Raw genomic sequence first — 13,430 nt, 5'->3', positions numbered from 1 at the left:
AACCGCCTCACCCTCTGCTGAAGGCAGAAACAGGAGTGAGTGAATAGGAATCTGAGAATAGGTTTTGTTTGGTGACATGGAATGACAACAAAAGACACTTGGTTTCTGGGGCGAGGGGTGGGGGATGAGCAAGAAGAACTGCCCCAAAGTGGGAAGGGAAGAGCAGAGCTGGCGGCTGGTCACCCAGGGGCGCCGTGCACTCAGTTTACCTACCCTGTGCCCAGCCTGCTGCCAAGGCTGCACACACACTGTGCAGACTCCCAGCTTCAACCAAGGCAGCCTTCAGTGTAACAACCAGAGCCTCAGGGTTCAAGTCCCAGCTCTTCCATCTCCTCGCTGTGTTGACCTTGGCCAAATCAACCTCCTTTTGAGACTCAGACTCTCTCCCAATAAAAGGGGGCTTGCAACACCCCCACCCCAGAGTCGTGGAGAAGGGTAAATGAGCGGGGTCGAACAATTCCTGGTGGCTTCGGGATTCTTCCTTGTGTGTGACCGAGGAAGTTCATGGTCTGAGGTTCACATTTCGGCTATTCCCCTTACTAGCTGTGTGACTTGAGGCAAGTCACTTAACCTCTCTGCCTCAGCGTTCCCATCTATGAAGTGGGGATAATAGTGGCGGGCATCTGCCTCGTGGGGTGTAATAGTTAATATATGTGAAGTGCCTAGAACAGGGCTCCATAAGTGTTTGTTACCAATATTTGTACTCAAATAACAGTGGAGAGTAGGTCTCGCTGAGGAGAGGCCCCCAAAGCAGAATAAAAGAATGGAGAAGATAATAAATAAATGGAAGGAAAATTAGGGTTCTCCCAGGGAATGCCTCATGGTACTGGCCCGGCCCAGTCCTCACCCCTCACCCCTCGGTGGTGTCTTCCAGTCGCAGGGGACCCCTCATCCCCACCCCCTGCCACCAGCTCCCTGTCACAGGGCCTCTCCCTGCATTTTTCCGTAAAGGCAGAGGTAGGATTTCATTTCGCCCCTAGATGACTTTGGATGATAAAGAAGTAACTTCAGCCTCCTTGAATTGAATCTTCTCTCCAGAACGTGTAACAAACCTGGAGATTGGAATGGCCCTGGAGCTGATTATTCTGGGAGGGCGCCTCCTGGCATTAAAACTAAATTAGATCGAGGTACCTCTGTTATTAGCAAAATAATTCCCTACGATTACAGAATGCAGCCACGAATACCGATGGCAGATGAACTGCAGGTGACTTACTGGAGACGAGTAAGTGTGCAAACGCCTCTGCTCACGTGATCGCTTCGCTCTAGCAGAGCGTGGCTGTCGGGTAACTACGCTAATGGTTGTAAGAAATCACCTTCTGTGGTCTGGGATTGGGAGGGCTTGATACCGAAACGCGCGTGGAGGATGCTACCTACTTGCAGCTGGAGAGGATGGGCACCATGTTTGGATCCAAAACGGCCCTTTCTGGGGAGCTGCCTGGGTCCTCCGTCCACTGGGAGAGAAACCTGTTAGGCGGTCAGAATGCGGTGGCTTTCAGACCATCTTAGCGTAGGAATTTGAATTTGTCTAAGTTCCACCATTGGGCAGGGTCGTTCCAAGAAGTGAGTTAAACTATAAAAGCTCAGGGCCTTGGAGTCAAGTCAATTTAACTCAATTTGTGCCCGCTGGGTGCCAGGCCCTCACTGTCCGGGCACTGGCGATGGGGAATATCCGTATTGGACAGCGTTTCTGGTGCTTTCTGAACATGGTTTCTCGTCTCCTCACCAACCTCAGAGAGGCACTAGCATCCGCATTTTAGAGACAAGGGAACACGGACTCAGAGATGACCAAGGTGCTTCCACCCACCCAGAGGGGTCTGGAAGGCTTCCTGGAAGAGTGGACACAGGGGAGGGCGTTGTAGGCAGAGAAAACAGCTGAGCAAAAAGCCCAGAGGCAGAAGACTAAAGGGGTGTTAGAAGATGGGGGGTGGCTGATGACCAGACCAGCTGAGGGTCTGGACAATGGGCAGCCACCGCAGGGCTTGAGCAAGGGAAGGACAAATGGAACCTGTGAGGTTCCTGGGTCACAGCATGGGACACCCACGAGTGCGCTGCTGGCAGGGAGAAGGTCGGATGGCAATGAGGTAAATACCAGATAACTTTGTAGTACATGTCCCACATACTGCACAGGACACGCCTGCTCTAAAAAATTATTCATTCCCTCGAGCATTGCTCACCTCCGTCACTGTCAGCTTCACAGCCACACTCTCCCCAGGGTCTGTCCCGCCAGTGGGACACAGGGCCAGTGCCCCCATTACGGAGTAGGTTCCCTAGGAAGCAGGCTCTGAAAGTATCAGCGAGAAGGAGGTCTGGGAGGGAGGCGAGGGCTCAGCTCCCGGGAAGGGCAGGGCAGGGAGCAGGACGGGGCAGAAGGACAAGCTGAGCAGCCGTGTAGTCTCAGCCCACCCTAGGGGGCGGGGGCAGGGGCAGGGGCCCTGGAGTGATCAGTATGTAGGGTTGCACCTTCTAGGGGTGTCACCGCAGGTGGTGGCTGTCTTCAGCAGAGGCCACCCCCAAAGAGCTCTGAAGCTGAGGGCCACCTTCACACGTTGTGGGGAGGGAGTGAATCCTCTGGTCTCCAAGTGGGGATCAGGGGTGCACATCACAACATCCACCCCACCCCCAACCCAAACATTCCTCTCAGGCTACCATCCAGTCTCTTGTCATCCTTCTGACCAAGTCCCTCTGTAGAGCGGTCTGTTCTTCCTTCCTCACTCTCAGTCACCCTTCTCCTCCGATTGTGCACTTGCCAGCCTCCCGTCGGAACTCTTGAAGTCCATCGTCCTCCAGATGAAAGGGTTTTTGTAAAACTGCAACATCGACTGTCCCCCCCCTGCTTAAGGCCCCCCAGCAGTGTCCTGGAGTCCCAGCTCCTGGGCCCAGCCTCTTCTTCCTGTCCCGTCTCTCACAACTCTCCGACTGGTGTCCCTGCTCACAGTAGGCCCTTTCACACTGCCGAGCTTTTGCACGGGCTGGTTCCTTTCTGCCTGGTGAACTTAGTTCTCTCTCTGCTCCTTTAGGACATGCAGAGGTCATGTCCTTGGAAGCCTTTCCTGCAGCTGCCACTGTGGCCCTCCAGCCCAGGCTGGCAGCAGGGCCCCCACAGCTTCCCCCCTCCCCGCCCTGCTCCCCATCTTGGTCACGGGCACCTGGGCTGGCCCCCAGGCAGTGGTGCTGACTGTCTCTTCCATGCACAAGTGAGCAGCTCACTGTTCCTTTCTCGGCGTCCCCAGCACCAAGCTCAAAGTGGGGCCCCGTCAATGTCGACACTGAGTTAGACACTCGGGGAATCCAGGGATGGCAGGGGTGGGCATGAGAGAAACTGCAGAAGCAGAATCAAAGCATCAGGCCGATTACACCAGGGCAGCAGGCCTGGGCCCCTCGAAATAAGCCTACGCTGGGGACAAGAGCCACCCTCCTGGTCTCTGTCACCTGCCCCTTCCTCTCTTCATGATGTCTGACTCCAGCTGCATTCTCTCTGGGCATTTAATTCTCAGCCAGAAGCAAGGTTCGAGCATTTCTATGATAGTTTATTCTAGTAACCCTCCCCGCGCCGCACAAACACTACGTCTCTGCTCCCTCCCCTCCTCTCCCCCTGCATTCCTGTCATCCCTGCCCAGGGGTTCTGGCGGGCCTGGTCTTCATCCTATGATGCCTCAGGAGATGCGGTTTTGAATCTCACTTCCATCATCAACTGAGGGTGTACCACCCCAATGAGAGACTGAGTAATTTGTTAGTTTGCACAGTTACTAAACATCACATGCCTGGATTCAGTAATGTGGTACAGGCTCTGCTGTTTACACGCTGTGGGATGTTCTGCAAATTGCTTAAGCTCTCTGAGCCTCAGTTTCCTCACCCGTCAAATGGAAATTTGGAATGTGAGAACCTCCTCAGACGTGGCTGTGAGAATTGAGTGAGAGAACACACGAAGCACTCACACTGGTGCACATATCTGTTACACAGGTGGAGCATCAGAGGTGTGCAAGTAAGTGTGGATTCACTCATTCATTCCACAAATGTTCATTGAGCACCTACTATGCTCCCAAATCCTTTTCTGGGGGGAGGGTGTGGGAGGAGGTGTAACAGTGGACAAAACCAGGCGTGATGGCTGTGCTTGGGGACGTCCAGCCCTGGGAGGGTGACATACTGATCCAGAGATCACACTACAAAGGCACAGTCACCAACTGCGGTAAATGCCATGGGGAAAAGGGACTAGGGCCATGAGTGTGTAGGGTGCAAGGCTTCCCTGAGGACACGGCACCTAAGCTGCTGTGGGAAGTGAACTGGGCCAAGGAGCCGAGGGCACAGAGGAGAGTTTCTGGAGAGCAGAGCCTGCGCGAAGCCTGTACAATGGGAAAAACAGGACCTGGGAGCTGGCTGGGTGGCTGAAGGCAGAGAGGGAGGGGGAGACAGCAGTCTGGAGAGGTGGGCTGGGGCCAGACCACCTGGGACATGCTGCTGGGCCACACAAAGACAACAAGAAGCCATTGAAAGCTTGCAAGCCAGCTTGGGGTGATTTGATTGAATCTGAGCTTTACAAACCTCGTGAGGAAAAGCCACAGACAGAGACAACAGAGAGAGGGCCCAGGTGGTTGCAGGGAGCCAGCTCAGTTCTTCCGGAAGTCCGGGCAAGAGACGACAGTGTCTGGACTGGCCTGGAAACAAATGTCTGGGACTCACCAGTGTAAGGACAGTGTTTGGAGCCGGGGGCCTGGATGCGGTTGAAGCGGGGAGTCTGGAAGGATAAGGGGGACTCAGACAAACTCAAACTCCAGCTCTTGTAGCTGAGTGGAGTAAAATGAGGGCGCCAATGAGAGAACCAGAGGACTAGAGGAAAACTGGGAGACGTTGGAGAGAGAAAATATCAGTGTGTCCAGGGGGTGAAGTAAAGCCGAGAGGTCAAGTGAGATGAAGATGGAGAGGTGTCCTTTGGTGTGACCAACGAGAAGGTCATCGGCGACCTTTCTGAGAAGCATTGAGACAACAGACCTTAAGCTGGGTGGGGGTCCCTACCCTGCGTGCCCATTTGCATGGGACAGAGAGCGAACTGGGGCTAATGTCCACATCACCAGAATCATATTACTTCATCTAGTGTGATCTGAATCAAAAGGGATCATCTCATTAGTTCAGAAAATCTCTGAACCCCCGAAATGCACAGTCTTGTTCTTTGCCAGCGTCTGTGTAACCCTGGTGACTTTACGTATTTTCTGCTTGTACAACATGTATCACTGGCTAATTCATCTTCTGGAGTCTGGACCATAAGCAATTTGCCATCCTCTGTGTTGCCTTGATGGAAGCTCCCGACAAGCGGACATATGTGGATTTTGCATATACGGCGCAGACGATGCATATGTTACATCGCTTCAGACGTGTCCCTGGGGAAGGTGCCACAGGCTCTGTCGCCCCTACAGATGGAAGCTGGCAAGGAAAAGATGGGTCCAGATTGGGATCCCTGGGCTACGTGCGAGAACAGACTGGAGGGGGCAGAGTGGACATGGGGAGAAAGAGAGGAGATGCTGGGGTTCTAAATCCCTTCGCAGCCCGTGCCCCAGAGGCAGGACACAGGACAGGAGGAGGCCCTCACCCGCAGCACACTTCCGACCCTCCCACCTCCTGGGCCCGCCTCCAGGTGCATGCCTTTGCTCAGAACTGGAGAACACTCCCTGACACATATTTTCAGCCTCCCACTTTCATAGTAACTCACTTGGGTTCCTTCCACCCTCCTCTGCAAACATCTTCCTCTTGGCCAATATTCATGTAATTACTATAATTACTACCTGCTCAAAAAATGGGGCCATGCATTTTGCCTCTATTATCACATTGAATCCTCACGAGAGCCCCTTGCAGTAAGCCCCGGCCACGTTTGGGTTGTGCAGACACAGAAACTGAGGTGCAGAGGAACAATGTAGCATGCCCCAGGTCACACAACTGGCAGGTAGCTCAGCCTGGAAGTGAACCCAGGTCTGTCTGATGATCCCAAAGGCCTCATTCTCTCCCAAGAACACGCAGAGAAGATCTGTATAGTGGGATTGCTTTCCCTGTGAGAGTTTGGCATGACCCCTTTTTGTTTGAGAGTATTTGTGTCCATTCACCCTTTTATTCATTCAACAAACCCTCCTGACTCTGGCTGGTGTATGGCTCAGTGGATTGAATGTGGGCCTGTGAATCCGAGGGTTGCTGGTTCGATTCCCAGTCAGGGCACATGCCTGGATTGCAGGTCAGGTCCCCAGTAGGGGGCACGTAGGAGGCAACCACACATTGATGTTTCTCTCTCTTCCTCTTTCCCTTCCCCTCTGTCTAAGAACAAATAAATAAAATCTTTTTAAAAAACCCTCCTGAGGCCAGGCCATATGCAGGCGGTGGGGTGGCAGTGGTGGCTCAGACAAGGTGTGTGACCTGGAGGAGCTCACCGTCCACTCATCACTAGGTGCGACAATCCGCACTGTTATAAGCATGGACAGTGGGGTGGGCAGTGGGGGTGGCAGGCACTGTGGGAGCCCTCTGCTTGGGAACGGCTGGAAGGGCCTTCTTACAGGCTGAAATGGCTCAGCTGGATCGTAGTGGAAGAAACAGGCCCTGGCCCAGCAGAGACAGGGAGGACAGGAACTGCAGGAGTAAAGGGTCAGTGTGGAGGCATTAGGGGTGGGGGGAGGTTGGGTGACCTGGCTGCATGGTGGCGTTTGGGTTTGGGAGTCTCAGCTGGCTGGGACTAGGGTGTGAAGGGCCACAGTGGAGCCTGGGGGGCAGGCTATTCATGGTCTTATGATTTCCAGAGCACTGTGCAGACACGATGCCCATGTTATTAAAATAAGGAAACTGGAGTTCAGAGCAGGATTGGATTTTGTGAGGATTCTTATCATGCCTGCTCTGTTCCTTAAAAAAAGTTATGAAGAGTTAAGGGAAAAAAAAAAACCCCACAAAACAGTTGTGTAACTTCAGCCCAGGTCAAGAAATCAAATGTTACCAATGTAACTGAAGCCCCACCCATAGGCTGCCACATCTCCCTCTCCCCACACAGACAAACTTTCCTGAATGGTGTATTTATCCGTCCTCTGAATTTCTTTATACTTTTACCCTGTGAGTGCATTCCTAGCAATATAGAGTGTCATTTTGTTCTGCATGTTTAAAACATCTATGTAAATGGCATCGTACACTTTGCTCTTCTGCAGCTTGCTCCCCATCCCCCACTTATGATTCGTGAGTTCTAGCCATTCATTTTCGCTGCAGTGTAGAATTTCACCGAGGGCTCCACAGTCTGTGTGTGCATTCTTTCTCTGACAGGCACGGATGCTGCTCGGATGCTTTGCTAGAACACTGCTGCTAGAGGTTCTCCAGGTTCATTTCAGAGGCCAAGTCCCTGGGTCACGGGGGTGCTTGCATCTCCAACGTGTCTACATGCTGTCGAATTGTTTTCCAGCGTGGTGGTACCCTTTCCCCCTCCCACCAGCAGTGTATGAGGGGGTCTTGTTGCTGTCACTCCTGCCAGTGGGAAATGGCACTTGATCGGGTGGTATTTTGTATTCTTCTTATTACCAGTGAGCCTGAATATATTTTCATGTTTATTGGCCATTCATGCTTCCCCTTCTTCAAATTGCCTGCTCATATAGTTTGATTTCTACAAGATCTTTGCATATTTTGGACAGTATGTTCCCAATATCTTCTTTTGATAAACAGAGGTTTTACACCTTAATTAAATGTATTGATCTTTTTCTTTATGGTTTGTGCTTAAAGACACAGAGTCTTTAAGAAATATTCTCATATTACGAGGTTTTTGAATTTAAGTCTTTAATCTACTTAAAGGAACTGACTTGTTTGTATGCACGGTGAGAGGCTGGGATTCCCTTTCATGCCCCCCAATACGGACAGCCTACCGCTCTGGAAAAGCACCATTTGTAGAAGAGTCCGCCCTCCCCCAGTGACCTGCGGCGCCAGGTCCGCATCAGGTTCCCACATGTGTGTGGGTCTCTTTCTGCCGCCTCTATCGCCGGCCTCTCCATCCATCCTTCGGCTAATATCGAATGGTTTCGCTGCACCGTTTTAGGCCCTTAGGACCTCCCCCAGGATTAGCAGGGCCGATGGCTTCCTGAGAGCAGATCCTTGTCTTACTCATCTTTGCATTCCTCTCATCACTGCTTACGCGAACATCCACTCGTGCTTTTGTTTACAAAGACCTTCTCACGCTCTGTCTCTTGGGCTCCTAAGACTCCCTTATGCAGAAGAGGACACTAAGTCACAGAGCTGAGCTGACTCGCCAGGGTCACACTGCTAGAAGGTGTTGAATCGTGGCGCTGTGGGGTTTCAAAGCCACCCCATACATCCATCTCGCACTGCCCGGGCTTTACTTGACACTCCAGCGGCTCTTCTGGTCCTGGATTTTCACTCCTTCCTCCCTGTTTTCAACAAGTAGCTCCCGAGTGATGTATGTGTGCCAGATCTTCTTGGTGCTGGGACCCAGACCCCATGTCTGGGGGGCTCTTGCCATTGCTAGAGACCAGTAGGGAGCGTGGGACCTCAGGTAGGCATTTTATGGGAGGCCGTCTGAGGCCTGGGGTCAGCATGAGGAAGTCCGGCAGGGTTTCAAAGTCATTTTAAGGAGCTCCATTCTGGGCGTGCACTTGGGGCCCAGGCGCTGCCTTCAGAGAGGACGTTGGCTTCCCCCAGGAATTAGAGTCGTCCTCCCGCCCTCCCGCCTCGAGAGGCAGGAATGCGAAGGATCAGCTTTCAGCGGAGCTGCGGCTGCCGTTCCGGGGAGCTCCAGGTGCAGGCCCTTCCCCAGCGGCCGAATTAACTGGTTCTGTCTGTCCAACTGGGAGAGCAGCTCTCGCTAAAAATAGTGCCCTGCCCAGCGCGTTGTGCGCGGGTCGGGAGCTGGGGCCGCGAATTGGGGAGTCCGAGCCGCTGGCAGTCCAAGGAGCCCGGGGAGCCCCGCACGCCCTCACTCCAGGCCTGGCCCAGGTCCCAGCCCTGAGGCCGAGTCTGCCGGCACTGCGCTGTCCCCACAGGTGCCGCGGAGGGTGGAAGGTTCGTGGGCCGAGGCACGGCAGAGGCCGTCCGGGATGGGAGCCGGCGGCGCGGCCTCCCGCGCGCTCGCCTGGGCCTCCCTTCCCCTGCTGGGGCCTCCCGCCGGCGCGCTCTGCGAGGACACGCTTTGCTGCCGAGGTAAGGCCGGCCTGGCGGCAGGCGTGCCCCTCAGTCTTCCCAAGCACTTGCTGGGGCCTTTTTATCCTTCCCCATCCCAAATCCGCAGCGGGGAACGAAGTCTGGGGCGTGGGGCGGGGTGGGGCGGGGTGGGGGGAGCAGGTCGGGATTGTGGGGAAACGCCAGGCATCCGCACAGGGTTGGGGAGAAGAAGAGCCAGACGCTCCCTGCAAACTCATCTTTAGTTTGAAAAAGTTGCTGTCTTGCCACCGGGGTCCTAGAAGCGTTCACCTATCTTTGGCCTAAATCTTCCCTATCTGGAAAATGGAACAATGAAATCGTCAGGCTCTAATATTTGTTGTGACCCCAAGAGAAGCCGGGGTACGGGCTGATGTGGATCGCGAGCATTCTGGAGAAGTTGGCCCGAACCTAGATGGGATTCTCCAGAGAGTATGTTAGTGGGAGGGTTAGAAGTGACTTCTCTGTGAACTCCCACCCCCCCACCCCGCCCTTCCTGACCATTCTCTCCTAAAGCTCTGGGCTTAGCATCAGATCTTGGCTCCCGTGGGCAGTCGAAGATCAAGGCAGAGCCCACAGCAAAGTTTCAGGGGTCAGCGGACGCGCACAGATCGTTATGGGAGAAGAGGGTATAGAGTGGAAGAGAGGTGAGCAAAGCAGAGTCGCGGCCCACACCTCAGTCGCGTACCCCTGTAGCCCACAGGCTAATGCTGAGTTTTATCTCTGAAATCCTGGGGTTCAGGTGAGGAAGGTAGGCAGTCCGCACAGAGGGCCTTGGCGGGCTGCCTGAGAAGTGCGCGCGCGGCCCCCGAGCGGAGGGGCGTGTGGCCTGCCCTAGATCGGGGTTGGGGGGGAGGAGGGGGCGTGTGGCCTAGCCCAGATCCTGGGCCAAAGCGGGGACAGGGTGTGTGTGCCAGGAATGAGGGGGTCCGCCCTGCCCGGTCCGGCTGGGCAGGGTGGCAGTAGTGGGGTCGATTGGTCAAACAGGTGCGCCCCCACCCCTCTCTGCGGGGTCTCCGCTGGGTGCCGGCCAGACGGGCGGAGCTGTGGGTGGCCGGGCCTGCGATTGGCGGAGAGAGACCTGGAGCCGAAGCACCGCGCACAGGCGGAGGTGCGGGGCTGTCCGGCGGACGCTCCTGCCGGGGCGGCGCTCCTGCCTGGCGGCCGCCTTCTTGGGCCGCTTTGCTACTCCCGGCCTGGCTGGCGCTACGGAAACTTTCCTGACGCCTGGGGATCCCACGATGCTGCCAACTTGTGACCCTGCCCCTGGTCCGGGCTCGGACGCCTTTGGGATGGCAGCGCCCAGCGGCTACGCCGGCGCGTAGAGGTGAGAGCTAGGGGGCCTGAATCAAGATAAGGGGACCCAGGAGCTTGCGGGTTTGCGGGTATCCTAGAGGGATCCGGGGTTCGAGAGGGTCTGGAGAGCCTGATAAGAGGTATGTGGGTGCCGGACAGAGGAGTGGGCTGCGACCTTGCTTTACTCACCCCTCTTCCACCTTACAGCCCCCCCTATGCTGTAAGGATCTGTACCGGCTGGGTTAACCCTTTAAACTTTCCTGGGTGCCCTACTTCTATATCTCGGTCCTGGGAGAGAATCACTCTAGGCACTACAAGGAAGGCACCCCCTAGCTGGACCCCGCAGCTGGCGGGGGATTTTGCGGGGGAGCTTTCTAGCCTTCCAACCCCAGCGTTTCCAGAGGCTTTCCCAAACTTCAGACCCCACCTATCTGGAACTCGCTCTGAGGGTTGATAATTGGATAGCCACTCCTCCCAGTGCAGAGCCAGGCACCCCAGGGCACCCAAGTTTTGGATGTTGTTTTGTTCAACCCTAGACACTCTTCAATTTTCAGGGGGCGGAGTCATTTAAGTGAGGTCTCTTTTCCGTTTCCTGGGCTGCCTTGACCCCTGGCCTCCATGAAAACACCTTGAGCTAAGCAGAGTGGGAATTTCCGGTTTTCTGGTTTCCGGATGCTTCATTCTTTCGAGCTGTCTGGCTTGAGTCATATGGCAATTGTGCCCCTCTCCCCCATTCCCCTCTTTAGGCTCTTAAGGGGGGGAAGTAATTTTGACTTGAATTTAATTTTGATTGAGGGTGGATGAGGAGGTAGCTTGTCACTTATGAGGATTTTCATCTTTAACATTATTTCCCCTCAATGTCAAAGCCAAACTCCTAATTTTTGTTGACCTAAGACAGTACACCTGAGAATTAAAAACCAAATCAAGCACCAGCTTTGGATCCCCGCCCTCACTAGCTGTGTGTCCTTAGGCAGGTTTCCTAACCTCTCTGAGTTCAAAGGTCCCACCCTAGGGAGATCTAGTGCGGCCTTTGAGAGGAGCAGTGTGGAAGGCACTTGGCTCATAGGACAACAGCCTTGGGCTGCTAGGCTGCAACCTGGACCTTGGGCCCTTTTGCTGTCTAAGGGACATAGTCACTCTGTGCCTCAGTTTCTTTCCCCTCGAAAAGTTGGTGTGGAACAGCCCCTCTCAACCAGCCCTTCTGAGAAAAGTGCACAGGCGCACATACCCCTCAAAGGCATCCCCCATGGGTTTGTAGGTCTGAGATTTAAGACATCCCCCTCCATCCCACTCCTTGCGATGAACTGTTCAGAAGGTATAGGCTTTCTGTCTGCCACTGATCTCTCCTTGTCCCTTTTGGATGGTTGGGGGTAAAGGTTGTATATATCAGGGAAATGCAAATGCACTAATTAACCAGCATGATAGGGAGAGAGGGGCCAACCTGCAGAACCTGGTCCAAAGTCACCTTCGAGATCATCCAGGCCACCCCTGCCCATTCTTCCATCCCTGGTGGTGCGTCTCCACCGGTTGGACGTGTAGTCTTTTTTGCTGGGATCTTCTAGAGACAGTCAGCCCAGTAGGCAGCTGGCTTCATGATCGGGCCACTCCAGCCTGTTAAAACATTCTTCCTGTTTGGAGGGGAAATCTGTGTCCATGTTACTTCTACCCACTGGTTTAGTACAGCCCTGCAGGCATCTCTCACTGGCTCAATTATTCCCTGTAGTCCCCGGGTGCCTGGCATTCTGTTCCTTCCTTTAGGCGTGTAGCACACTGCACTGGATTTGGCAATGACCACAGAGCACCATTTATTGAGTGTTTATTATATGCCAGGTCCTGTGCTGAGGGCTTTACACATATTTCCTTGCCTCCAAAAGGCAACCCCATGAGGTGGATTCTTTTCTTATCCTTATTTTGCATATGAAGAAACAGGTTTAGAAAGGTAAAGAGATTTACCCAAAGTCACATAACCCGGAAGGAGCTGGAGTACATCCCAAACCCAGCATCTGCCTTTAGAGCCCAAGCTTCTAACTGTTACTTTTGTCCTGTGCTGTGGGCCGTGTGTGCCCACGGGGGTGTGCAGTTGCCTGGGTCTTGGGGTGTGCTGGCAGTGCTTTCTTTCATCGCAGTCGCTGCAGCGCTTGCTGAAATGCAGGTTCCTCACCTCTGCTCCAGACCTAAGAACCTGCATTTTGTAAAATTCCCGTGGCCGTCCGTACGCACACCGCCGTTTGAGAACCTAGCCCCACAATACTCCTGGAGAGAGAAGATGGGATATCCCAGCGATCTGAATTCAAGTATTGGTGTCACTCTCTTGAGCTGGTTACTTTTGGCTGCTTTTCCTTTTTGGGGCTTTCCCCCAGTGGTAAAATGGACGCGATGTTATACCCAGTATCTGCTGATGGCTGTGGAAGTCTCCTGGGTGGATGGCAGGCATTGTGGGGCAGGCCTTTGGAGGACAGAGACTTCTCCTGCCATGAGAGGATATGTTCCCAGGAGGCTCGGCTCACCTTCCTGCCCCCAAGGCCTCTGGCTTCTTTCTAGAAACATTGGTGCACCCTGGAGGAGGCCCTTGTGCTCAGATTTCTCAGGCAGGGTGGTGGGGATCCAGGACCACACACACACACTCCTTCCTCCTCCATGGCCCATAGTGGGCTCCGACCTCTTAGACGGGAGGTGCTGAACCTGAACTTCTGGGGGCAGGGAGTGGGGTGGGCCTGCCATGTGTGTATGTGTGTTGTAAAACCCAGCAGAAATCCATCCCTTCCCCTGGGGCCCTGCGCTGCTGGTCCACGGCAGCTCCTGAGAAATGTGTGACTTGCGGCTGGCTGGGCCGAGCTGGCTGCCAGGAGCGTGAAGGCTAAAGGAATCGTCCGCCTTGGCCTCTGGGCTACCCCAGCCCTGTCCTCCTCACTGCTGTGTGCAGAGCACTGTCCCACCTCGGTCCTGTTTGATCCCGTGGGAGGCGTGAGCTCATTAAACAC

The 13,430-nt window shown here is 54.4% G+C and overlaps 1 protein-coding gene across 4 annotated transcripts in view; it reads left to right on the top strand.

Moving 5' to 3' along the window:
• DAB2IP (DAB2 interacting protein) overlaps nucleotides 1–13,430 on the top strand; it is a 182,892-nt gene that overhangs the window by 12,282 nt on the left and 157,180 nt on the right. The window contains exon 1 of one of the 4 annotated variants that reach the window (XM_053921035.2): nucleotides 8,854–9,156. The exons of 2 other annotated variants lie outside the window; for them this stretch is intronic. In XM_053921035.2, the coding sequence (XP_053777010.1) occupies nucleotides 9,054–9,156 (103 nt within the window). In that variant the 5' untranslated portion in view covers nucleotides 8,854–9,053. Of the gene's footprint in view, nucleotides 1–8,853; nucleotides 9,157–10,357; nucleotides 10,481–13,430 lie in introns of those variants that run through there. One more of the 4 variants, XM_053921062.2, reaches the window with a different exon arrangement.

This window comes from Desmodus rotundus, chromosome 1, assembly GCF_022682495.2.
Source record: "Desmodus rotundus isolate HL8 chromosome 1, HLdesRot8A.1, whole genome shotgun sequence".
NCBI lineage: Eukaryota > Metazoa > Chordata > Mammalia > Chiroptera > Phyllostomidae > Desmodus > Desmodus rotundus.
The sequence above is the reverse complement of the archived record's forward strand: the minus strand, read 5'-3'. Positions and strand labels throughout refer to the sequence as shown.